This window comes from Stenella coeruleoalba (assembly GCF_951394435.1).
Source record: "Stenella coeruleoalba genome assembly, chromosome: 2".
NCBI lineage: Eukaryota > Metazoa > Chordata > Mammalia > Artiodactyla > Delphinidae > Stenella > Stenella coeruleoalba.
In genome coordinates, this window is record NC_137147.1 from 5,185,836 (window position 1) to 5,213,081 (window position 27,246).

Here is a 27,246-nt window from a genome sequence, read left to right on the forward strand (position 1 = left end):
CTCGAGAGCAAAAGAGTAGATTTTGCCTTCTGCCACGACTCCTTCCCTCCCTGTCTACACCCCCCACCCCCCCCCATCCCCGCCTGAGGCATTTGTTCAGCAGACACCTCTCTGCAAGGTGCCCCTGCTTGGAATCGACAGTTTACCACGTTAGTCAGAAGCTTGCTTGCTGGGCCTGTACAATTAATTCGGTAAAAAGTGATATTTGAGGACATAGATTGAAAGAGAAGGAAGAGTCCTTCCAGCTGAGAAGTGGAGGAGGACTTCTTTTGGTTTTTGTCATTTTTAAATGGGAGCAGTGGTGGTTGGAGAAGGTGATCTCAGACACGGGCCCCCGCTGCTCTCTGACCTCGCCTTTGGCCTATTTTTTCCTCAAAGCACATTAGTACTTGACAGCATATGTGTATTTCTTCATTCATTTGTCTGTCTTCCCAACTAGAATGTCAGCACACTGGGGGCAGGGACTGTGTTTTATCCTCAGCTGGAAGGTGCCTAACACCTAGCAAGGGCTCAGTCGCAGTTTGTTGGGTGAATAAAGCCACCAGCCAGTAGCTGAAACAGCAGCAAGTAGCATTTAATGAAACTGGTCAGACACTGTGCCTTAGTTCATTTCCTCCTGTCAGCATCCAGTGAGAGGTGCGATTCCTCCTTCCTCCTGAAGAGCAGACCTGCCGGGCCTCACGGGTGGTCTCAGGTTTGGCTCAGACCCTAGAGCCTGTGCTCTCTGCAGGCTGCAATCCTCCCTGCCCCCCTGAGAGTCCCAGAACTCAGGCCACCTGTCACTCAATCATCTGTTTTGTGGCTCTTCTGGAACCTGCAGGGGGTCAGGAGCAGACTTGTCTTCTGTGTTCCCTAGCTTAATTCTCTTCTGTTCTATGGGGTTGTTTGCCTGTTTTCTGTGTTCAGATAGCTTTCTAATTTTTCGTGGTCACCAGCAATGACTATGGTCACATGTACAAGTTTTTTCAATATTCAAGTCAGTTAATTTTGTTTGTTTGCTTTATTTTTGGTCTGGAGCAATTCTGACTTGTTTAAAATGGCCAGTGGCTTTCTTACTGTCGTTTCTCTTACTTTGGAATTCATTTTCCTTCCAGTGATGACGGACACCCAGTCCAGGCCACTGTCCTGCCTTCCAGAGGGTCTCTCCACTCTTAACCCTCCTGTCTGGGTCTGTGTGCAGAACTGAGAGATCTTTTCGTAACATAAATTATATCATGCTGCTGGTTTACCATCACACTTGGAAAAACTCAAAGGGCAGGGCTGCTGAGATGGCCTCTCCTCCCACTTCAGGTGACTCCTTGGGTACCCCTTCCTCCCCGTCACTGCAGCCCGCTCCCCCTGGCTGTGATCAGTTCGCTGGTCTCGCCCAGCCTCCCTGGCCCCATCTGCTCCCTTTCTGCAGCGCCTTCCCCCAGTTCTGTGCATGGCTGCCTCCTTCTCAGTCTTCTGGTTTCAGCTAAAATGTTGCAGTTTGAGTGAGGCTTTCCCTTACCCTGAAGTAGATCTGCCTTATCCACTATGTTAGTGTGTTAGTCAGGACTCTTCTGAGAAACAGAACCAACAGGATGTGTTTATGTGTATCGAAGGAGATTTATTTTAAGGAATTGGCTCACATGATTATGGAGGCTGGCAAATCCAAAATTTACAGGCCAGGCGGGCAGGCTGGAGACCCAGGGAAGAGCTGATGTTTTAGTTCAAGTCTGAAGGCCTTCTGCTGCAGACTTCCCGCTAGCTTGGGGGAGGTCAGGCTTTTGTTCTGTTCAGGCCTTCAGCTGACTAGATGAGAAGGAGAGCGATTAGGGAGGGCAATCTGCTTTACCCAGAGTCCACCAATTTAAATGTTAAGCTCATCCAAGAACAGCTTCACAGACACATCCGGAATAAAGTTTCACCAAATATTTGGGCATGTGGCCCAGCCAAGTTGACAGATAAAATTCATCATCACAGTTAGCATGCTTTTTTAAAATCTGTGTATTGACTTATTATCCGTGTTCTCCTCTGGAGTGACCCTGCTCTCCAGGCGCCACCGTGGCACTGTTGCCGGCACAGTGCCTGGCACACACAGCCCGGGCAGAGCTTGTTCAGTGGGGAGCCGGTTGCCTGCCAGCTCTCCAAGTGAGTCTCGCATGGCCAGGGCCTCGTGGGAGGTGGATGGCCAAAGTCCAACCTGTCCTCGGCTCCCTAAGCTGTGTCCCCTCAAAGCTGCATCCTAACAGGCAGGCAACTTCTTCCAATTTGTACAAAGGTCCTCTGATGTCCCTAAACCTGTTGGGACATCAGAGGAGCCATGTAAATGAGGACTGCCGCAAGTCTAACAGAGCATGCCATCACTCTGCCCAAAGCTCCATGGCCCTGGCCTTTCTTCCTCTGTCTTCCCAGATGTGAAACTTACAGTGAGGGGAGGATTTATCACATCCTCTGCTTTTAGCAGACTTAATCTAGTAGCTGTCCATAAAACTGGTTTATACTCTCTTGGGCTACTGTGTTTTTCTCTGTAAAAAATAAAATACCGTCTATATTTTCCAAAAGATTAGGTGACGTGAAATGTACTTCACAACACTGTCGGCTTCTGTTGTGCTTTCATTCTTACCCGGTGTTCACGACCAGGCTCTTATGCTCAGGTTCAGAGCCTTCTGCAGATGTGCTCTGGGCCACTTTTCTTCACTTCCCACCAGATGCCCTCCACTGCCATGTTCCCTCCGCTGACTCTGCTCTAGCCAGGGCTTCCTGATGCCCTCCACTGCCATGCTGCCTCCGCTGACTCCGCTCTAGCCAGGGCTTCTGGCTGTGCTGGGCCTGATGGCTGCTCCTTACGTTGCTCCAGGGAACGGCTCCTCCTCGGCGTGTTGTCGTGTGGCCATCTGAGGCCGTATGCATTCCTTCTGACCCTCTCCCCAGCTGTTTCCTCCTGGAAATCACTGGGTATCTCCAGCTCACATATGACTGTAGCAAAATGCCCTACAGTTATTGACAGTTTAAGCTTGAATTATATTTTTGGGGAGCTGTTACTTTTAGGCCCACCTGTGTTCTTTAGTCCTTGAGCTTTGTCACGTGTTGCAATTTGGGTAATTTTTTCATTTCACAAATCAATTTTATTCTTTTGGCGTACAAGGAAAAGTGAGTTCTAAATATTAGTGATTGAAAACATATCATGGATACTGTGTTTATTTTTATTTACATTCAGCCTCATCAGGAAAAAATTATAATAGTATTCATTAAAAATTTTAAGTCAAATAACTACCTATTTAAAATACCTTCTAATAATAATGGTGTTTTGCTGAATGCTGGCTTCTCCTCCAGGCCAGTGGTAGGTGCTATAAGGAGATAGAGAAGTAATCTGAGTCCTTGCCTTGTAGAAATTTATAGTAGAGATGGGAGGAAAACAATTGGCAGGAGACGTTGAAGAGCAAAAATGGGAAACTGAGGCAGTGACTGCCGTCTGAGCTCCTGGGGGGCAGTCAGGTGGTACTTGAGTTGGGGCTCGAAAGGCAAAATTGTCTGGTAGAGGGAGGGAACTACTGTCAGCAAAGGTGTGGAGTTGGGGGGCGGCAGGACACATTCCGAGGAGGGGAGACAGCCGAGGCCAAGCAAAGGCCGCAGCCGCTGGATTTGAGGGAGGTCATTTCGGGGTTTGCAGCAGGGACCAACTCCCAGAAGTTGGGTCCCTGCATCTCCCTGGGATTCCTGTAGCTCAGGCCATTATGGGGTGAAATGGCTGTGGCCTCAGTAGTTGTATTTTATGCCACCTGCCCAAGTGGCTCAAACTCTCTGAGCCTCAGTTGCCACAATTACCTCCCACCCTGTCTCACAGCCGAGCTGTCAGGGAATAAAATGTGGTTTTAAAACGTAGCATTCTGTTAATGTAATTAACCAGAAGCTGGATTTGAGCACACTTCTGTGATGTCAGAAAGGAAAGTTCCAGTACTGGATGTGAAAGGCAGGAGGATGAAACAGAAAAGTCCATTTCCAGGAGCTGGGATGGAGGGTGCAGGAAGGAGGGAGGGTGGGAGGGCACGAGGGCCTTCAGCAGGCTTTGGGGTTTCTGCCCTGCATGTCGTAGGGAGCCCTGGGCAGCAGAGTGATCAGGTTGGCCTGGGTTTGTTTGCTCGCTTAAAGATAACCTCGTGGCAGGGAGGCCAGAAGACCAGGTAGCCTGAGGAGTTTGAGAAGTATCTGAAGGTTGGATTGACCGCATCTGCTGACAAACTGGATGAGAGGAGTTTGGGAGAGAGTTAGTTTAGGATGACCTTGAGGTTTCTGGAATAAACTGGTTTTAAGTTTACTATTCCCCCCTTATTCCTAAGCTGACTTTACCAGCCTTTCTCTATTTCTAACCTTTATGGTTTAGAAAGGAAACTTTTGATCCTAAATTTCTAGCTTATTCTAACTTGTTTGAATGCAAGGCACCGAAAGTAATCTTTGTATCTGAGTTTTCAGTCCAGACAGGTTTATTTTGTACTTTGGAATAGATATTTCAAGCAGAAACCTTTTGTATGCAAAAGTCAAGCCTGGAGCAAATCTTTATTGTGAAATTATAAGCTCGTGAAGGTGAAGGTTTTAATGGAAGCGCTCACCCAACCTTAACCGTAGTGACACACGCACAATAGCACGTCTGAACGAAAAGCTGTCAGACGAGCAGCGTTCAATTTAAATATATTAGTGATTTCAAGACTGTCTCTAATGAGTTCTGAAATCTTTGTGTCAGCCTCATGTTTTTTCCTTAAATGCTGTGAAATCGTTTAAAATTAATAAGCTAGATTTTATTTGGTGGCGTTTACATCAGAACTGCTACCATCAGCGCGGAGGTCCTTGCTCTTGTGTGGTCTTCTCATCAGTCTAGTGGCTGTGGTTTCTAGAAGCAGAAGGACAGCAGCTTCCTGTTAACAGGTCATTACGCTAACCAGAGGGACCTCCTAGATACAGCTGCTGGGTGTCAGTGCTGGAACTTCGTCACCTGAACGTGGGCGGTGTAGTGAAAAGGGCAGTGTTTCAGTTACTGCTAATGTAGATGTGAAATGAAGCTTCCTCGAGGGTGTGAAGTGTTGGACCAGGGTGTATGGAGGACTTAGGAGTATTATTCCCAAGCCGAGAAAGGTCTGTTGGCAGGGATCAGTTCTGTCCGTGTCACACACACACACCCCCGCACGTCGCAGAATCACGCAGAAGTCCCGCTGCGCCTAGGCCTTTGCTCTCTGGCAGTCAGCCTCTGTCACGCAGCACCACTGATGTGTGCAGAGCACTGGTAGGTGCTGGGGCTGCAGACGTGGTTTGGCCTCAAGGAGCTCTCCGTCTAGCGGAAAACCAAATCTCGTCCCGTAAGAGAAGAGCGAGGGGTAGGGGGCGCTAGCCCAGAGGCGAGGGGAGAGCCGAGAGACTGGGGAGTCAGGAGAGGCTTCTCAGAGGCGGGTGAGGTAACTGACCCCGAGGAAGGTCCGGGCTTTACTGGGGGGAGTGGGCAAAGGGCACAGGCTGGCCACTCAGTGCAGCTGGAGCGTGGTGTGCACGGGGCAGAGGAAGTGAGGGTGGAGAGACAGGCTGCACGGGGGCGGGAAAGCAGGACCGGCGCTGCAGTAGCACTTCATTTGGTGCCCAGATACTCATTAAGCACACTGAGTCCTCACAACCACCCTCCCGGGTCTGGCTGTGATTCCTGTTTGACAAAACGGAGGACTATTTGCTGGTCTGTCTGTTCCAGGACTTGAACTCATACCCAGTTACTGGTACACAAGAACTTAGATTCCTACCTGAGTCTAATGTACCTTCCGGATCTCCAGTATCATGCTGACTTCACCCTGTAACCAAGGGAGCTGGTCGCTCACTCTGTAAGCATTTACGGGGTGCCCACGGCTCAGTAACTAATCTGGTTTGTATTTCAGCGTAAGAAGTTACAATGCTTTAAGTGGTGGACGTGTACTCACGAGTCCTGCTAAAGCGGAAGCACCGCAGAGGCAGGGCTTGGCCTGCGTGGATCGGGCACCCAGCCCAGTGAGTGCTGGCGCGCAGCGAGAGCTTGGTAACCAGTTACCAAGAAATACAACTCTTGGGTGAGGCCGAGAGTAGGTGGTGACCGACCCACGGTGTCAACACTTTTGGACGCAATTCTGGATTTTGTTTCCAGTGTGTGGGTAGCAGTAGCTTCCTGGACAGGCTGCTCTAGGAATGAAAAGCACATAAGAACATAGCTGTGGACCAGATCAAACCTGCATTAAGAAAAAATCTTTCCAAGCCAGCTTCACCTACTGTTTTTCTTTTTTAATTTAAAGGAGGTGCTTAATTTCAGCAAGACACTCATCCTGGTGCCTTAGTAGAGGAACAGGGAGGGACTCTCAGTGTGGTCGGAGAGATGGCAGGTGGTGTCAGGCTCTCTTCCTGGGCCTGTCCTGCCAAGCACTTTTGTCGGGATGGTGAAAAGACCTAGGAGGCATGCTGGTCAAATTTCTGGGTGGTGAAAAACCCAGGAGACTCCCTACGTAGACTAAGCCGGTCTTGATTCACAAAGCTCTTGGCCGCACTAGAAGGATGCGACTGAGCAGGAATCACCGGGAAGGCAGTGGGCGTAGCAGGAGGACCGGTGACTGGACCTCAGAGCCCTGGAGCCCTGTTCTCTGACAGTAGCTCATTTTGTGACCGTGGACCAGTCACTCACACTCTCTCAGCCTCACTTATTAAAAAAGAGAAACCTGCCCTGTGTCCCCTACAGGAGGGTGGGGCAGGTGAGAAATGAAGGGAAGCTGTTTTTAGGTAATAGAGAATTTTACAAATGCATGTTTTTTTAGGTAATAGAGAATTTTACAAATGCATGTTTTTAAAAAAGAAGCCACCTGTCACTGCCCTTCGGGGGTCCTGAAGAGGCAAATTGTGGATGAGGTGTGATGGGAGCTGGCTGGCCAGCCAGGGTTCCTCCCAGTTCAGAGAACCACGGTGTGGCTGCTACAGTCACGGCCCTGTGGGTGCAAAACTCAGGCCTGCTCTCCCCTCAGTCTAGTGGGGGAAAGCTAAATGGCAGTAAAGCATGCAAACAACAGTTTATGGCAATAGAAGGCTCTTGCTGGTTGGTACAGGGCCAGTTACCAAAATTCTAGGGGAAGCTGCTAAGAGAGCTTTAGAGGCAGGAAAGACACAAGCGATTTGAGTTTATCACAGTAAAACAGAGCTACACTTTAAAGGCAGTAAAGGTCAAAAATCGCTTCCAAACATCAAACATTATAAACGGTTTTTTGATAAGATTTATCTTCAGTCTCTCCACATGGCAAGTAATGGAAAAAGGTAAACATAGTGTGTATCTATTGATGGATTATATCATATATAACAAATAAGCCTTTGCAACGCCAGTTATTTAGAATGGTCAATATTAATGGAATAAATATATGATAGAAAAAAAGGCAGGGCCATCTAGTAGCTCTCCGTAGTAGTACCTTCTGTGGCAAAGATGAACAGTTTGGGAAATGTTCTGTTGACTTTTTAAATGGAGATTTAGTTTATACACTAGAGCACACATGCATTAAGTATAGATTAGTCTTTATACTAAGTAGCTAAATCAAAGTCAAGATATGGAACATTTTTACCATTCCAGGAAGCTCCCCAGTCTCCTTTCCCAGGCTGTGTCCACCCACCCTTTTCCAGAGGTGACCACTATTCCGATTCTGTCACCATGGGTCAGTCTTGCCTGCTCACCAGCCTCCTGTCATTAGGGTTGTACAGCGTGTACTCGCTTGCATCTGCCTTCCTTTGCTCAGTGTAATGTCTGTGAGATCCATCCAGGTTGCTGGGTGTAGCGGTAGTTGACTCCCTTACTGTTGCTGCATAGTTTTCCAGTGTTTGAATAACCACATTTATCCATTCTCTTATGGATGGACATTTTGGTGGTTCCCACTTTTTGGCTGTTGTAAACGAAGCTGCTGTAAGTAATCCTGTATATGTCTTCTCGTGGACCTATGCATTCCTTTCTCCTGGGTGTTCTTGGAAGAAGACTTGCTGGGGTATTGGGTGGTCATATATGTGACCACCCAACCTCAGTAGATATCGATGAACCATTTTCTGAGCGACTAAACCCATTTGGTGGCGGGAGAAGTGCTCGAACATTCTGGTTGCTCAGCTTCCTCCCAGCCTGGGCTGCAGGGCCGTCCTGTGGGCATGCGTGTAGTCCTGACTTCCATTCCCCAGTGACTAATGGTGCTGAGTGTGTTTTCACCTGCTTATTAATTACTTGGGTATCTCCTTCAGGGAAGTGCCTGTTGGAATCTTTTACTCATTTAAAACAAAATTATAATAATATACTTTATTTAACCCAATAGAGCTGAAAGATTATCCTTTAAAAATATAGTCAGTATAAAGTGATTTATGATATATTTCACTTTTTTTGCAGTAAATCTTTGAAGTCCAGTGTGTATTTTTGGGGAGAGTAGTATATTATGTTATTAAGTTTTTAAATTGAGGCAAGATATATGTAACATAAAATTTGCCATTTTGACCATTTTTAAGCGTACAATTCAGTGGCGTTAATTACATTCATCGTGTTGTGCAACCATCACCTCTATCAAAACTTTTTCATCACCTTAAACAGAAACTCTGTAAGTGTTAAGCCGTAGCTTTCCCCCCCCCCTCCTGCCCCGCCCCGTCGCCTGTTTGCGATTTGGCATTTTCTTCTGATTACGTGCCCTTTATAAGACATGTTTTGACTCTCTCCTCCCAGACTGGGACTTGCCTAGTGCTTTCTTAATGTATCATTTGATGAACAGAAGTTCTTAATTTTAATCAAGTCTGACCTATCAGTCTTATTTTTTAAAGATGGTGTGTTTTTGTGTCCTTTAACGAATTCTTTGCCTAACCCAGGGGCTCTCAACCAAGAGCGGTCTGCGCCTTGGAGGATAGAGACATTTTTGGCTCTCACAGCTGGGCCAGGGATGCCGCCAAGCCTGCAACGCCCAGGACATTCCCCACAACAAAGAATCATCTGCCCCGAAATGTCAGGCGTGCTGAGGTGGGGAAGGCTTGGTCTGGCACAGGGTTGTGAAGATGTTCTGTACGTTTGCTTCTGGAAGGTCTACTGCTTCACCTTTCACATTTAAGTCTATGAGCCGTCTCTCTTTAACTCATGTGTATGGGATGAGAAGAAATTGAGAAAAATCTTGATTCTTCCACATCTGTGCCCCTAGCCTTTTATTTAAAACAAAACTCAGTACATTAATTATCAGGAGCTTTCCATGGAGCATTTTAACATCTAGAGCTACAGTTTCAGTGTTTGGTGGTCTAAAGGCAACGTTTAAAGCATGAAGTAAATGGCCTGGCATGTGCAGAAACTGAAGATTTTTTTCCCCTTCCAACTTGCTTATTAGGGACTTGATTTAGAGTATTTGTTCTTGTGGTTTTTTAACTTTCAGGTTACAACCATAATGAAAATGCCCACACGAAAGATGCAATTCATAAAATAAATTGACTCTGAAGTGTGCTGTTTTAATTAGACTGTAATCTGGTTCTTTGCATATAAGCGTCATGATTAGACATTTGCCAGAGAGAAGGGAATTTGGTAGTTTTTCCATTGTAGCTCAGTTGTATGCCTACTTGTCAGGTCTTCCACAAAACTGACCACTTAAATATTCAAATCCTAGTAAAATAGGTTGTGATGTTTTAGGATCGGTAGGAGGAGAGAATACCTTCAGAAGTGGTGCCCTTAAACCACGTGGACAGCTGTTCTTCAAGAGGGTGGCAAGGACAGAAGCGTTGTTATGAGAAATTGTCCCTGTGTTTAATGGTCATGTCCGGTACATTCATAGTATTCTTATATTAAAATCTAATTTTATATAAGAATTTATGGCTGTTGAGTGGTCAGATGGGGAAAATATCACCTTGTTCAGCATACGTTGTGGGATGGTAATTGTTCTGCTGTTGAAACTGACCCTGACAAGGCGATCAGTGGTTCTAGGGTTAGATGCTTAGATCTTGCTTTAAAATCCTTAAAAACACATGTTGCTATTTTAAGGCCACACTAGTTCCCCTTTTTCTGCATTTGTGTGAATGGTGTGTGCCAGAAAGGTGCTAATTTGGAATCAACAGCTGGGTTTGAGTCACAGCCCTGCCTCCAAATAACCTAGAGATGGCAGGTCACCTAGCCTCAGTTTCCACATCTGACATTGGAGGCGCCGGTCACTGCCTCCTGTTGGTCCTGGAGGATTGACTGAGAAGTGTAAGAGGACTTTGTGAAGTACAGATCTTCACAGGAACGTGGGGTGCCCACTGTGTGGACCCACCCAATAATCTTTTCAACAAATTTCTTACCATTATGTGTGTTATATTTATATAGAGGCAGCACTTGAAGTGAGATGAATGGATTTGGAAACTCCTCCACTTCCTAGCTGGGTGACCTGGGGCACGTTTCTTCTGGGGCATAGTTTCTTTATCTGTAAAATGGGGGTGATGGTGGTACCTATCTCACAGGGTTCCTTGCGAGGTTTGACTTGGTTAATACTGTAAAATGCCTAGGATATTTTATGTGCGTGGCATATAGTAGGTACTCAATAAATGTTAATTGTTATTTTATTGTTACTGTAGAGTTGATTTGGATGATAATGCCATTCAGCACCTGCCTCAGTCAGACCCTTTTCTGCACACAGTGACCAGTCCTCTGGAAGCGGGCTGATGAGTTCCTGACATAGAGACCGTGGCCCTTGGCACTAGGAAGTTAGGCAGGGGTGACGGGCACGGAGGTTCTGTCGTGGGGAGGAAAGTGATACGTGAGCCAGCGGCGCCGCATTTACCTGCATCTTCACTACTCAGCAGATTGAGAAGTTTAATTGTTCATTAATGAGTCACCTGCATAATTTCACTAATTTCTGTTTAATGGGGCCATTTTGAGCCCCTAAAGGGCTGAGAACAGACTTTCTTCAGTTTTGTTTCCCCAGCTCCTAGCCTGACGTTTGGCACATGATAAATATAAGTTGAATAAATTCTAATTATCAGTTATTTGCAGGTCAGGTCCAAAACTGTGTTAGAGATCCTGAGAATCTAAGTAATATGGATGGAGTTGGAGACCTTTAGATTACTTTAGAGGAAAAAGTAATATGGCTGAGTCCTTGGCCTTGCTCTCAGCGGCCTTTTTGACTTTTTTCTTTTATTTTAAGTGAAATTATTTTAAAATTAGAAACCATACATATGTACAGTAGAAAATATTAGAAAATACAATAGCTTAAGGAGGAGAATTAAAGTTTTATATATTCTGTTTGGCAGAGTTTCAATGACCTGGAACCTCAAGTGGGCAGATCTGGACAAAGATGGGGCCAGAAACCCTAGTGTGAAATTTAGCTTCTCCCAGACTGCATTTTGCCACCATTCATCTGTGTGTGCATATGTACCTGCATGTGCATATGTACCTGCAAGGCATGGGGAGGGGTTTAATCAGATAGCAAAGATCTTCACTACCTCCTCCTTGGTGGCAGCTGGCAATATACCCAGTTCCTAGATTCAACTCAAGTGAGTATAAGTCACCTGCAAACTTGTTAAAAATGGCGCTTCCTGAGCTCCACTCTTGGTGTCCGTAGGTCTGGACTGAGGCCTGGATGCAGTGCACCCAGACAGCAGCGTCCTGGACTGTAGGACTTTGGAAGAGCAAAGAGCTTGCTGTTGGAGCCTGTCCAGAATGTCTACAATTCCCTTTGTGTATCACAGTTTTCATCTGTTTTACAGATCAAACGCAGGTGTATGGAATTGAAGGGACCAAAATAAATCCATAAGCGTATGAGGTGGGCCTATGGAGGCCTTCACATCGCCTGGTTTTCATAAGTAACTTTGGAAATTAAAGAGACTCAGATGGGTTTCTGTATTGGATTTGATCCTCTTTGAGACTGCCAGTGTAGAAGCAACTGTTTGTCACATCTTAACTAGCCAGTGTCTTTGTTCAGAGTACAAAGCATATGTTTCAAAGAACTTGGATGTCTCCAAAAGCTGTAAATTCAGGATTGAAATAAAGTATTAGTTTTCAGGTGACTGAGTGAATGCTGAGCACAAGTGGGGCCAAGGGGACAAGAGACAGTATCACCACACTAATGATCGTAAAGCAGACCAAATGCCCCTCATTCTAAGCACAAGCTCCTGCCTCCAATAGGAAGAGAATTGAGGTGTTTTGTCCACCTTTAGTTTCCATGCCTTTTCTGTGTCCTTCTCATTATTTCCCCTTACCGTCACCATCCTCTTTTGTCTTCACCTTTCTCTCCTTGTCCAGGCCAACCCTTTACCTGTGCTCTTGGTAACATAATGCCCACGTGTCTTTGTCCTGTCACTTATTCCCCATCCTGTGCATCTTCTTCCTTTTTTTTCCAGTAAATATGTTCATTTCCCCTTTCCTAAAAGGCAGAAAGGTGCTAACATTTACTGAAGACACTTGTTACTACAGCAGCTCCTAGCCCATCCTGACCAATAAGGTATGTATGTGCTCGTGTGAACTTTCTTGAGAAGTACTCCCAGGCCCATAGTTGTCTGTTTTTTAGAGGCTTAAAACAATGCACCCTTATTCTCGCATGGGTGGTATTGGGAATCCAGGAATCCAGGCATAGCCTCACCGGGTCCTGTGTTCCAGGGTGTTTCTCAGGCTGCAGTCAGTGTGTGCTCTCATCTGAGGGCTCGACTGGAGGAGGACCAGCGTCTGCACTCCATCTCCTGACTGGTGGCAGGATTCTGCTCCTTGGGGACTCAGTTCTCACTGGTGGTTGGCCGAGGCCTTGCCACCTTAGACCCAATGTTTTTATCAGGTTCACCAGCCCCCTCCCCACACTCTCCACTTCCTCTGCTCTCTGTTTTGATCCATCCTTTGGTACATTACTTTCCCTAAAGAAGACCTTCTTCATCATTTCCATTAATTTACCAATGTCTACTGAATTTAAGTCCCTTCCTCTGGAGGGCTACTAACTTACTGATGCCTCTCAGGTGCCAGCAGACCTCGGGGGTGGGCCCTGTCTTCCCTTTACACGTGAGGCAGCTGACCAGTAGGGCCCCTCCAGAGCTGCTGCCCTGTGCACCGCGCCTTCTGCAGGGCCCTCGCGTGCCCACCAGCCTTTCCCTGCTGCTTTCCTACATGAGCTTTTCCACCCAGCACACCTCAGCCCCTCCTCCTCCTGCACCGATGTTCCTGGTACGGTCTGGGGCACTTTCTCCCTTCCCACCTGGAGACCTGACTCACGTGCCCCCTCCTCCCTGAGTCACTGCCTGATCGCTTTGTTGCCAACAACGTCTGCAGCCCCTTCTCTGTGATTCCAGCACACGGCATGTGTTCTGGTGCCAAAACACAGTCATGTTTTGCCCACCTGGATGCCCTGCGATGGTGTCATTACTCTTGTGCATAGGGAACCCGTCCTACTCATTGTCCCCCACGGGGCCTGACCCGTAGCAGGAACAGTGAACTGGAGTCCGGCTGTGTTTATCAGCTCCTTGCGTTTGACAGGTTCAGCGGGAGAGCCCAGGGCTCCCTGTGCCCGTCCCTTCTCCCTCCCTGGATCCACCTGCCACCCGCCCCCTGCCAGACTGTATCACTTCCCCCTGCTCTGCACTCTTCCCCTCAGCCGCTCTCATCCCGACCATAACTGTGTCTAGTACCCGCCACCCAGCAGACAGGAAGCTCTGGGAGGAAGGCAGGGGCCTGAGCCATCTTGCTTACTTGTTCCCCATTCCCTGGCACAGCATTTCACTCGAGAGTGGGCACTCTGTAATATTTGTTGAATAAGGGAGTGGGTAAACGAGTGAATGAATGAATGGATCAACTCAAGAGCAGTTTAATATGGTGTAAGGTCAGGCACCAGCTGGTATTTTGCAGACTTCTGTGTTGGAAACGCAGAGGTCACTGGAGGGCATCTGAAGGTTTGAAGGAAGAGGGATATCAAACCATCTTAGGGTTGGCAGAGTGAATCAGTGGAAGGGAGGTAAATCTTTCTGATCTGGAAAGTAATATCAAATTGTAGTTATGAAAATTGGGGGAAACTTTTCCACGTCATGTTTTTTTCAGGGATCTATAAGATTACTTCCAGGTTTTGCAACTTTTTTTTTTTTTTTTTTTTAGAAATTAGAAGATGACTAGAAAAAACAATGGCCATTTTGCCGAGGAGAGTCTTAATTGACAAAGCTAATGATCTAGAAAAACCTATGTTGGAAAATGTCACTTTATTATATGTGTCTGGAAGTGCAGATGGGAAAACAGGTTTTTTTCTTTTTGCAGCAGATTCATTAAGTGTTTAGAAAGAGGTTCTCTCTGTACCGCCTTCCCCAGCCTGAGAAGCTCGAGACTAAATCTAAACTCTCTTCTCTCGTGTCTGTTATGAAGCAGGTGGCTGTGCTGCCCTTTATAGCAGACCTGCAGCCTCCGCACCATCCTGTCTCAGCCTCTGCTCCCGGGCCCCAGAGCATCAGCAGGAGTGTCCAGGTGACAGTTAACTCTGAGCCAGGTCAAACCGTAGCCTGGCCAGAGAGATGCCTTATCACACCTCGCTGACCGTCTCATCCCCTAGGTGTTGTTTCAGAGTCTCTGCAGCCCTGAGCTGCCCCCAGGCTCACCCGTTCCCAGTTTACTAAGAGAAAACTCAGACCAGATGACAGGAATTTCTTCTATTTCTTGTTGTCTCCATCTCAGTTTCTTTGTGTCTTTGCCTCCCTCAGTCCCTCTGAGAAGGAGTCCTGGCCAGCAGCTAAGGTGAGCCTGGTGGCCCGTGCCCAGAGCTCTGTGACATTGCTCTGGGTGCCGTCTCTCCATCCCCATCTTTCTCATCCTTTCCTTCCTGCCCAGCTTTAGCCCTTGGGTTTACAGAACGTCCCTGTGCCTTTGAGATAACGTCCTGTCCCCTTCTGTCTTTAACCACAGCATGTACCAAGAATATTCCATGCTTGAGAGTTCTTCGAGCCCCTGTGGTCCAGGCCCTCCCACTGCCCCACCAGTGACATACCCCCTGGTGGGTCCCTGGGCCACCAGTTGTCCGATCCCGTGGCTGTCCCACTGCCCTGTCTCCTCGACCTCTGTGACGTTCCTGCTGACCCTTCAAGCTCACTTTTCCCGGGGCTTCTCTCACTGCCATTCCTGCCCCCCCCCCGAATAGAAGTGCTCCCCAACTTTCGGGACTCTGGGTTAGGAGTTAGACCTGGTTTTCAAAACCCAGTTCTAAAATCTTCTCTCATATATGACTGTAATCAAAAGTCATCTTATATTGAAAGGTGACTTAAGTTAATATATTGGATTTCTTGCTTTCGGTTCCAAGTGAACAATTTGATAATTGCCTGTTTTATAGGTAGTGCTTAAAAGCTATGCACTGATTAAACTGTTCTTTCACTGAAAATTTGTATCCAGATATTGACTGCTCCAACAAAATGGTATTATTCTTAGAAAGTGAGACAGTATTTTCTCTGATAAAAACGAGAGTGAAATCCATCTCATAACTATTGATCAGTAAAGCATCTAATTAAGGAAATATAAGGCAAAGCATATTTTTTGTGGAAAAAGAAGTAGACTTGCATTGTCTCACTCGTCCTGCTGGGCTCTCACTTGGGCTTATCTTCAGAGATGGAAGCTGGGCAGAGCCTGGTACAGTCCTGCACGATTTGAGCGGCCCTTTTCCTCTTCTTGATTTTATACCTGGTTCTGTTTCAAGGTAGACTCTAACTTTACAGAAGAATTTTTTTTATGACTTCTTTTCCCTAAGAAATTTTGATGCCAGTAGGGAAATAGCCTGGTTTTTAAATTTTTATCTTTTGGTAGAACAACGCTCGAAAGAGTTATGGTACCTTTTCTGGACTCAAAAGGAGAGAGGGACATTTTTTAATCAACTGAAGCTGAATATAAAATAATTTTGCTTAATCAAAAAGAAAGCTCTCAGCTACTTTACCCAAAGGCACGGACATTTTAAATTACACTTGGTTAGTCAAGTGAGTTGTCTTGACTTACTGTAATAACATCCTGTTGTGCCTCTAACACATTGTAGCCCTGTAATTCAGTTCACTGTAGTTTTAATGGGGGCATTTTTACCAAAAATGTTAGAAAAATTTTTTTATTTATCAAATCTCAGGGTGATACGTTTGAAAGTTCCCTTTTCAGGGGATACAAAAAAGGTTTTCTATTCTGAGCAATAGCTCTTTATCAGTGACTTTATATTGTTCATACCTCCCTCCCTCCCTCCCTCCCTCTGTCTCTCTCCGTCTTTCTGTCTGTCTCTCTCCTGGAGATACAGAGAGCTTTCCTGTGTACCCAGCCATGGAGCAAGAGGAGTGGCCTCTGTACCTCTCCTCCTTGCTTGGAACATTTGTGCTTTTGCTCTCCTGATGGGAAGGGGACCCAGAGAAGTAGTGTTGGGGATTTTCTCTTTGGTACCTTGTAGCACAGTTTAAGCATCCGGAATACAGAAAAGGAAGGGAGAGGAGTAGTCTGCGATGGTGGGGGCACCAGCGCCCTCACCACTGGTCGCGTACACGCTCCCTGTGGACCCCAGCACCTGCAGGGGTCGCGAAGACGCACTGAACCTTGGTGCTGTGATCTCAGCCACCCACTCTTACCCACCTCCCTTGTGACCAGCAGCTGGCTGTGTGCAGCAGGGACCTCTACCCTGGATTTTGTTATCCTTGGGATTTACCAGGGTTAGCTCATAGCAGCTGGTGACCAAGTAGCGTATGTGATGTGTGGATCCATGTGATGTGCCTGAGCATGTGAGGGTTTCAGAGGCTTGCTCAGTTGTGGGAACCCTCCTGAATCCTTAGGACTGATGTATTACGTCAGAATGTGGCCGGTCTTTATCAGAATCCCAAGTCTGAAATACGCGGGTTCTCAGGCTCCGTGGTGCACCCCTGGGTTCATCGCTTACTAGCTGCTCGTGACTTCAGCTTCCTTTAGGCTTAAAGGCAGGACATTTAAGGCGCCAAAGTTCATTTCTCTAACAACTTGACAACGAGGAGAGTTGAAAGTAGCCAAAGAGATGGCACCCGTGTAAGCACTTGGAGGTAACACTGGTTTAATGATTGATAAAGCTGCGGGGTGTCTTAGAGGCTGTTCACAGTTATCATGAAAATGGTAGGCGTTCCAGGTAATGTAATATTGGAAGTTGTTGGGACACCAATGTGGCATAATTCTAATGAAGAAAATACCAGAAAGTGAATTCCAGATATGACCTCTATGTTTTAAAGTGTATTAAAGGAAAAGAGTGTACCTATCTACATGTATTTGGTACATATGTGTTTTCTGGGACCAGGGTTCTTCATGTCCAGAATAACAGGGGAATTGGGCTAGATGATCTCAAAGTTACCACCTGGGTCTGAGATTTTATGACTATAGATAGCGACTTTAACTAAATATGGCGTGCTTTCTGGTGGTTTGGAAATAACAGACATAAACATTCTTAGTTTTGGTAATATTGCCTGCCTCTAAGCGTTGTAATGTCCTTTAAAATATCTCTGTGCTGAATTTTAAATGAGAGCAATATTTACCAAGCATTTTCCTAGAATTTCAACAGGAAAAAAACGTGTTTACCGTATCAGAACTTAACCTTAATTTATAAAAGCGGGACAACTAATTATCCTTTGCCTTTCAGTAAGCTCCAGAAAACTTTTGCCTGGTTATTATCCCAGCCCCATCATTTATTAACTGGGTAATGACCTTGGACATGCTGTTAATTTCTCTGTCCCTCAGTTTTTGCAGCAACAGAATGGGTCTACTAATAGTGCCTATTTCACAGGAAGCAGGATGATTAAATTATGTAATACACGTAAAGTTCAGTAAAGCTCTCAAGAGTTCCTTGCACAGACTGCTTAGTAAATGGTGACTGTTAATCCCTCCCTTCCTCCTTCCCTCTCAGTTTCTCAGTCTCTCTCTGTCTCTCTGTCTGTCTCTGTGTCTCTGTCTTCTAGAGATACAGAGAGCTTTCCTGTGTACCAAGCCACGGTAATTCCTTTTCTGGGACAAGGTTTGTATGCACCTCTGAACGTCAGTCTCCCTATCAAGGAGATGGGCTTCATAATGGTGGTCAGAATGCTCTCCTCTTATGAATGACTGGTGCCCCGAATCATGCTAGCTTGATTAATTTAACCAGAGTCCAAAGTCTCTATCCTGAATTGTTGAAATCTAAAGTAGCCGAAATGAAAAATAAAATTCTATGAAGCTGATGATAAATAATTCTAGCCTGCTTTTCTGATGCAAATGCATCCTTCTAAAAATGAAAACTGCTTTTTACCATTCTGTTTATTTCTAGTTTCTTTGGTGATAAGTTGAGGAGTTGCAAGTATTGCTTGCTTGCTGGAGTTATTATCTTTTTGCAGACCAGAAGAGAGATTCGATCATGGTTTGGAGTCCTCAAGTTAATCAGCAGATTGAGATATTTGGGGGTGGGGAGTGTCAAAGGCAAAGAAACAAAAGATTTAAGAGCTTAGAGAAAAGATAGAGGCTGCTCTCTGACCCCCTTTTCAGATGAGGAGACGGAGGCTCGGCGTCAGGTGATCTGAGGTGACCAGGGAGGATGAGGCTGTCTCTGTTAAGGTGCACCGCTGCTGGGGTGAGTTGGAGTGGCACGGTGGAGGGCCATTTGGGACAGGGAACTGCTGGGCTTGGTCCATTTTGCCCCTTATTGGATTCTTAAAGTAGAGTAAAGCTTTCTCAGATATGCTTGAAGATAGATTTTTGGGGAAAAAAGAGAGAAGATTCTTTGACCCTAGATAGTGGGAAAATACCCTATTCATGAGAGATGGCAGACAGAAGGAAAGGAAACCCAGATCTGTTTCTCCGGAAGCCCGTGGGCAGTGCCTGTGTGCGGTGCTGCAGGGGAGGAGCGTGGCAAGCACGTGACCCTGGGGTGGGGTCTGGTCACCGCCACATCGCCTGCTTACCCTGGCGCTGCCTCTCGCCACCTTTGGAGTCGCCACTCCTCTGTCCCACCTGTCACTTTGGCCATGACGGGTCCACCGAGAGGAAATCTCCTAGCCCCCAGGTCGCGGCTCGCCCTTCGCTGCTGCCCAGGGCAGAGGGCAGGGGGAGCGTTTCCCTCTCACTGTGGAGGAGAGCGTTTCTCTGAATGAGGTATCGTGCGAGGCACCGGGGGTTCCCTAGTGGTAAAAAGGACGTCGTCCCTGCCCCGCTCACCTCCTCGGGCAAAGAACTGTGAACCGAATGTGCCTGTGTGCGTGTACACGCACACACATGCATACGCACGCACGCACTTGCACACACGCACGCGTGCGCGTGTGCACACGGTGGGAAAGAAGGGCCCAGGACTGGGAGGACACAGAGCAGAGAAACCTGGTGGTCGGAGAAGGAGGGTCTGGGCTGTAACCTCTGGCATCACCTTTCTTTTTAAAGTCACTTATCTGACTGCTGCCTGGCAGGACCCCTGTGAGGATAGTGACTGTGTCCTCCTGTCACACAGCACCTCGCAGAGCATTCAAGATAGTCAGTAAATGCAGTATTTGTTGAATTTCTAGTCCTAACCTATTATTCAGCTTTTTTCTGAGTCAATGAATATTTGTTGAGTGAACAAATGATTGACAGTCAAAAATGTAGATTGATTATGACTAAATTTGATTCGTGGCTGATTGCCCCTCTTCAGGGAATACAAATGGTAACTAATAAAGTTTTTAAACAGGCATATCTTTTTCAGTGTTTCAGTAGATTTCAATTTAATCTAAACTGGATGTAGGTTATAGATTTCAGTGTTCCAATGAAAAAACCAATTCTTCCATCCTAAAGTAATTTCATGAATTTATTGAACAGCGTTGATATTTCTCTACTAAACTCATTTACTTAATTAAAATTTTTGTATTATAAGGTAATACCCATTTGCTATAAAAATTAAGTATAAGGGAAAAGCAGACAGTTTAAATTTAATGTGTATTGATGTATTTATTTGATCGTATTGAGTGAATTCAAAGAACTTTATGATGAAAAATTCCCTGAAGAGTTGGGTGTAATCTGTGTTTAAAAATGAAAGTCTTTAAAATTGATTTTTTTCCCTCAAGAGCCAAACGCGTGAACCGTGCTTTGATTCTGATTTATGGTCATCAAAACTAAGTTCTAGATTCAAAAGATATTTTGCAATTTGTCATTCAGTTAAACTGTGTTATATCCACTTAGAAAATGAAATACGAGCAGGAGGGTTGAGGACCTACTAGAGATTGCTGCCTGACGTGCTGCTTCTAGTTAGCCTGTTTTTGGAGCAGGAGGGGGAACCTCAGTGTTCTAAGTGTAAATTTTCCTTCTGCCCCTTCCCTGCCCCCTGCCTTTTAATACATATGCCAAATACAGTCTTCGACATGTTTTAGTTAGGAAGTTCAAATTGCATGCTACTGTGGTTTTTTATCAGAACAAAATAGGTACAACTTCTAAATTATGTTTTGTCATTCCTGATACTATAGAGCCATTAATAGGTCACTGAACTACCATACATATTTTTCAAGTTAACAATTGATTATATATTACAGCAGGTTGTAAAATTCTTTAAAATACAGTATTTAGGAGTCATTTTTATGAACTGAGCTACTTTCCTTTTAATATATTTAAATGCCTCATTGAAGGTGATTATTAAATGTATTCAACTCAGTTTCCATATAAAAACTGGTCAAGGTTAGAGATGAGTATTCTTTAGAAAAGTAAAGATCTGATTTTGAGAAGTGTTTGTGTCCTAGAGGCCATTTGTGTGTTTTAATCTTTTTTTGTTTAATTTCCTTAGAGTGTTTTGAATCTTTCTTTAGGTTAAATGTGGTTTTTTTTAAAGAATTGTTTTAGGAAATACCTGTCCATATATTTATGAAAGTGCTTGTCTTTATTTTATTTTTTGAAATGTTTACTGTTAAATATTAAAAACAAGAAGCAGCTTTAACTCAAATGTATTTTGTTCCTGTGCAGAGCTGTTGCAAAGCTGTTTCACATACTAGATGTTTCTGAATTAGGAATTCACAGAATAATGAATTCTGCTTATTTTGCTTCTCCACCAAGATTTGTTGTGTGAGCTTAAAATAAGGCTGCAGCTGATTCGTGTAGCACATATTAACTGTTTATTTAGTTTAAGTACATGTCTGTATCTTTCATTTCTGATCAACCTGAAAAATTTGCATGCTACACAGCAGTCATCTTCTTTATACTTTATTAAATATCTGTCAATTATAAATATCAAGGTTTTACATTAATGTCAAGATAGTACATCAAAAATTCATGGAATATGTGACTTTTTCCAAGGGTATTTAATACTTAATGCATTTGTGTCATTTTTCTTTCCCGAGATATTGACAGGTTTTATTAAGTGTTTGTTAGGGAGATTTCATTTTTATCAAGGGACTATAAAGAGAAGCTGCATGCTAAATCAATTTTTAAAAGGCAGAATATTGTTCATTTTTTCATCTTCAACTCTTGTAATCCATAGGTTTTATTTAAATTTCTTCTTGGTTTATTTTTGTTTTATGTGAGTGATAGTTCAAGACAGAACTTTAATAAGGATCAAATATGCTGACTGTAGTGGTTTTTAATTTCCTTAAGCATAGCTACCAGACCCATGCAATATGGTAAATTCTTCAAAATGTCATACTTACATATTTAGCAATATTACTTCTTTTTATTGAAGCCAAACAAACGATTTTAGATATTAATCTTCCCCAAACATAGTGATTATTTTGTACTAGGTACAATATTACTGTGTCTCATCTGGAACACCTCCTATGATAGAAGAGGGAATGGGAGAGAGCGTCCCTGGGTTGTCAGGCTTGACTTAAGGAAACAAGAATCCTCTTTTAAAAGTAAGCTCTATAGGGCTTCAAGTCTGATTATGAGCTACAGGAACTGTTCATATCTCCAACTTCAGATGTTTATAATGCACAAGAAAGTGAAAATGTCGATCACTTAAAAAATATGGGCTTGTTTCTAAACCTGTATTTATGGGGTGGGTGGGGAGTGGGGAGGAAGTTAATGCTTGGTGGACCCTATGGCCTGCTCCTTTTGGGCCCTGGTACCTGAGAGACCCCATCACTGTCGTCTTTCTCTACTGCCAGACAGACCCTCACTCATCCCATGTGTAGCTAGATCTTGGAAACAGCTATCTCAAACTAATTAGCCACAATGAGTAAGTTTTCTGCTTTCATTTACAGTTTTTAAAGTACAGGTTAGGAATGTCTTCTATTGGAGATAAACAAAACCCTTATAAGATTTTGCTCTATAAATGAGGAGTGTTCAGTTATCCTCCCCATAAAGTGTGAACTTAGTGACTTTCATCTAAGAACATTTTTAGGAGCTTTCAAGTAACTTCAGGTTAATATTATAATTTTTGGAAAATGTATTTTTAAACGTTAAGGCTTGATGTGTTAAAAAAAAAAATTCTGTCCAGAGCTTAGTGTTTGGAATAGACATATTTCTTATTCTTGTTTATTTTTTCAGGGTATGTGAAAATACTTATTTTTAAAGTTAAATGCTTTTCACGTGAAAATCACTTCAATATTTGAATGTTTCAAGATCCTTGTAAAACTATTATATAATAATTTAAAGAGGTAGGTTGGTTTCTTTTTTTCTTCTTTTTTTTTTTTTTAGAAACCAAATTTCTCTTGAGTAAAGCTGAGCCAGTAGCCATTCTGGATAAACCCCGGTTTGCTTTAGGATAAGTTGCTCTGGGGGCCTTGCCCTAGGAAATAATTCAAGAACTCTGCAGCTGTAACCGATTCCGCCATGAGGCCAGTAGGTGGCGCTGGTGTCACAGCAGTGAGGGCCCCGTTGAAATGGAAGATACTTGCCTTTCTCTATAGCCTCAAATTCCACTTCAGTATAACTGTTAAGTGCATGTGTCTGTGGTAGAATAGCTTTTTTTTAAAACCAGAATTACGTACAGTGGGCACACCTTATTTTTGAAGCAGATAAGAACAACTATTTCTAACAGATTCTGCAAATATTACGTAACTCTATAGCCAAAATAATCTTCAAAATTAACCTGAAGAAAGCATTTGCGTATTTTTTCCCTTGCGTATTCTTTACGACTTCGTCAGGCCTGTGAACATAAACTTGTATTTTTGGTAAGAAATGTATATAAATAGTAGGAAGGGAGACATTTTGGAGAGTTAATTTTCCATCTTTTTGGTCCTTGGGGAGGCTGCCCTTGTTTGAAGAGTTTTCTTCGTAGAGTCCAAAGCTATTTAAAGATCTTTGAGTGTTTGGAACATTCTTCCACAAGTCGTTTTGACATTCAGCATTCTAATTTTGAAAATTGTCATCTCTTCTCCTATTCAGTAAGTCAAACTTTTCGAGGGGGGAGGGGTCGAATTTTTAATACTCAGGGGTTTTAGCATTGGAATTTACCAGCTTTCAAAATACCACAGGGCATTCCCCAGCTTAAATGAATTTAAAACATTTTAAAATAACAAAAGCAACAATGCTTTCCCCCCTCCTAGAGTTTGAGAAGAGATAGGATGTGCAACATTCCCAGCAGGTCAGACTGTGTGAAGCTTCATTTTATTATAAGTGAAAGGAAATTTTAGCAATGGAATTTCTTTTCTTTAAAGTTCTGAAAAATTTCTATGGTACTTATCATCAAATTAGTTTTGGGTGGAGGGGCAGTTCTTATCTGCGGAATTTGTACTCTGACGAGGAAAAACCTGAGCACCCTTATGGTCAAGTTCCATAATTAAATGGAAGCTTCTTTAGGACTCTCAGGACACAGGCTTGCATTTCACTCATTACAAAGAAGAGGCAATAAGAAGCTTCTCCTCGAATCTTTGCTGTGCTTGACCATGGTATTGGGTTTTTTTTTTTAAACCAGAGATAGTTTTTTCTCATCTTCCTAGCTAGAATAATGCAGCTGGAGAATGCCCCTGAGCGATATTATTTTATTTTTTTTATTTTATATTTTGACCTAAATTATATCTTCTTTAATTTCATTTTTATTGTCAGAACATTTACATATTATGTGACTGTATTTCCATATGTTGACTTTTCTTCCAAAGGGTTAAAACTGGGTTTAGGATCAGAGGGGAGAAGCAGGCACCTGGGAGCTAGCACCCAATTGGCAGCCTTTTGTAATATATAATTTGCCTAAAATTGCGCGCCGAGCACAAGCTTTTGTTTTCTAATTGATTTACGGTTCGAGCCACTTTTACCTCATCCCCTACTGTCCTGCATACGGTGCCAGCGAGTACAGTGCAGTGAGCGATGATAAATTACCATATGCACTTGTGATGGTAATGCGTCAAAAGTCAGAACTGCACACTGCACGGGGCTCCGTGCATTTGCAGTGCTGCAGAGACGGTGCAGCCGAATCGCACCGGTATCTCAGAAGTCACCATTTGATCACTTACTGCAATCTGTCTGTCAGCCTGTAATGGAAACCGAAGATTAAAATTATACTGTTACAGCTTTGAATTTCTTAGTTGAGACGCAGTTTTTTAAGTGCTCGAAAGGCCCAAGGTGGGGGGAGTATTGTGGAGAGAGAGGATGTGAGATGTGTACAATTTTCTCTAAAGTGTGGAGTTTTGGATATTTTTATCAAATGTTCTTTTGTCCAGAGACAAAAAGAAAAGGAGTAGAATTCACATATGCCGATCTCGATTTTATCTTTATTACATTTGTTTGTAAAATGTAATTCATAATTTCACAAAACTGTGTTTTTCTTGATTTTCTGTATTTGAGCTGCATCTGCCATGTTGTGTGATTCATTTGCACGTAACAAGTTGATTTCCTTCCAAATGATTTTAAGTCAGAGATAAATGAAAGAAGTTTCAATTTATTAGAGTGCCTTTAGTTGTTCCTTTTATTGATGCAAGAAGAGATTTGGACTATTCGTGAGGGCTGTACAGCACATTAAGGCAAGAGATGCAAAGGGAGGCTGGGACAGACACCTGACTTGGAGACTCCGGGTTTCCGTGTAGACGAGAGACTTACGGTGTGGGTGTGCCTACCTTTTGTAAACTCAGTCCACCTTAAATTTTATTTCTGTGCCGTGTCTGTGGGTCCTGGTATCGAAATATGAAGCAGCAGATTTATGGCGGCTGCTGGGCACAACAAATTAAGTTGACAGTGATGTGAGAGCATAATAGCACGATGATCCCTCAGTAGCGCGGCTGGATGCCTCCTGCTTCATTTGGCTCTTGTTAGGATCTGTTAGGCAGCTAAATAATGAAATTTTGCTGACTGATTTCTGTTTTCCCTTTTTCTCTTTTCACCTCTGCTTTCTAAAACTTCTAATTCCCAGACCCATCCTCATGCCCACAAACTGCCCTTGAAGGATTCTTTCACTTATGAGGACTACAGGTTGGTGTGAGGGGGGTGTGTGTGTGTGTGTGTGTGTGTGTGTGTGTGTGTGTGTGTGTGTGTGTGTGTTGGGGTGTGTGTGGGGTGTGGTGTACGTATGTGCGAGGCATGTGTTGGAGGGTGGTTTCTGAGTGAAATTGGGATCTCAGAAGTGCGAAGGGCTTGGGTAAGAAGTGACTTGCATGACCATTTAAAGCCTTAAAAAAGAGATTGTTCTTTCTGGAAGTTACACTGGACCCCGGGGCAGGGAGCAGCGTTTTAATAGCCATGTGGAAATTGCCATTAACCTGTGTTGGTGGGGATTAGTTGATAGAGCCACGTGATGCTCAAGATTAACATTAGTGTGGGGTGAGGATTTTTTTTTCAAACAGACTGTTTTAGTTCTTTAAAGTAGGGACTTTTTTTTAACAAAAAGATTTAATGCAGTGCACAACATAGGAAAAAAAAATACCATTCCACATTTTGTAGAGTTCTTAGAGGATTCCGATCAGAAAGGAGTTAGTGTTTGCTTCTCAGTGAGGCTCAAAATAGGTACAGAGTCAGCGTTTGGGTAAAAGAGGGGTGGGGTCTCTCCGCAGCAACGCGGACCGGGACCAGCTGAGGCCTGGCTGACTCTGTTCTAGGCCCTTCCTCCAGGCCGCTTTCTCCCGGGAACGTCCTCCCTTAATCTCTCACTCCTAGATTTCCCCTGGCTCCCTTTTCCTTCCATATCCCCCCTCCTCTTCTCTTTACCCTAGACTTAATTTTAAATGATGATGAACATCACCTTTGCGACTTAGGAAAGGGTTTTGAAAATTCGTGAGAGGTCAGGCACACCTCGGTTTTGGTTGAGTTGTGACTGCCGTGGGCTTTCAGATGTGCCGGCCATAATTCGCCTCTTTTCTGATTGTTACAGGTGGGCGGTCTCTTCCGTTATGACTCGACAAAACCAGATTCCTACGGAGGATGGTTCCCGGGTGACCCTGGCGCTGATTCCTCTGTGGGACATGTGCAATCACACCAACGGCCTGGTAAGGACCTCCTCGGGTCGTGTTCATTAACCGGCGAAGTTCTGCCTGCAAGTCACTGTCCCCTACTGCCCCCTCCAAGAGGAGCAGACAACGCCAAACCTCGCCCCCCATGAGGAGAGGCTGGCGTTTTTTTCTCTGTGTTTACTTAATCCTGAAAACGTGAGTCTTATATCACTTTCAGAAGCCACAGTGAACTGCATTTCTTTGCTAAGCCACGATTCCAGCCTAGACACATACATTTTCTTATCTTATTGGACGACAGACTTAAACCAAAGTTTCTTTTTTCTTATTCTTTTTAAAATACCAATTTATTGAAAAAAAATCCTTTCTCCTTCTGGGTTTTCCTTTTGTGTTGCTTGTTTTCTCTCCTTGCTGACTGTATTGTCAGTTACTTAAGTTTCTCTGATTCTTTCCTGCCCCTTCTCCCTTCACCTGCTATGCAGACACATCCTTGGCCCCGTTGATTAACCTGCTTTTGTTCAGGAGCCAGTCCTGGTGTCCCTGGCAGTGGGGCGGGAGGAGGTGCACTTCGGCGTTTGGCTCTTGGCCTTGGATGCAGGAGCCAGTTGGCATCATCAGACGTTGGAAAGATAGGGAGACGCTGTGAGGATTGTTAATCATGACGCATAGAGGAGGCTGCCTCTGTTTCTCAGCATTCTTCAGATTCTGAACGTCGGAGCAGGTTGCTCTGCTCTCTGTGCCGAGAAAGATTTCCTGATATTACTAGTTGGAAATATGATCAACTTCAGAACGTTTTGAATTTTTAAATATTATAATCGTATAGTGGTTTGGTTAGTTTTTTGTTCATCTTTTCTCAGTGTCAGCTTTCTTTGTTATTATTAGCAGTATTGTAAATAGACTGGTGCTATAAATGAGTATTTCACATCTAATTCCACAGAATGGCCAGATCACATGCCACGTGTGCCAAACACTTGAGAGAAACCCTAGTGTGAACCTGGGAAGGTCTAGCCACAGCACACTCTTAAATTGGAGAAAAAGAATATCTATACTTTTATAATT

At 44.2% G+C, this 27,246-nt stretch overlaps 1 protein-coding gene across 2 annotated transcripts in view; it reads left to right on the plus strand.

Annotated features, from left to right (window-relative positions):
• The window catches only part of SETD3 (SET domain containing 3, actin N3(tau)-histidine methyltransferase), a 70,203-nt gene that overhangs the window by 31,595 nt on the left and 11,362 nt on the right, over positions 1 to 27,246 (plus strand). For both annotated transcript variants that reach the window (XM_079912845.1, XM_079912844.1), the window contains exons 7-8: positions 25,158 to 25,216; positions 26,112 to 26,226. In XM_079912845.1, coding sequence (XP_079768971.1) covers positions 25,158 to 25,216; positions 26,112 to 26,226 — 174 coding nt within the window. The remainder of the gene's footprint in view (positions 1 to 25,157; positions 25,217 to 26,111; positions 26,227 to 27,246) is intronic.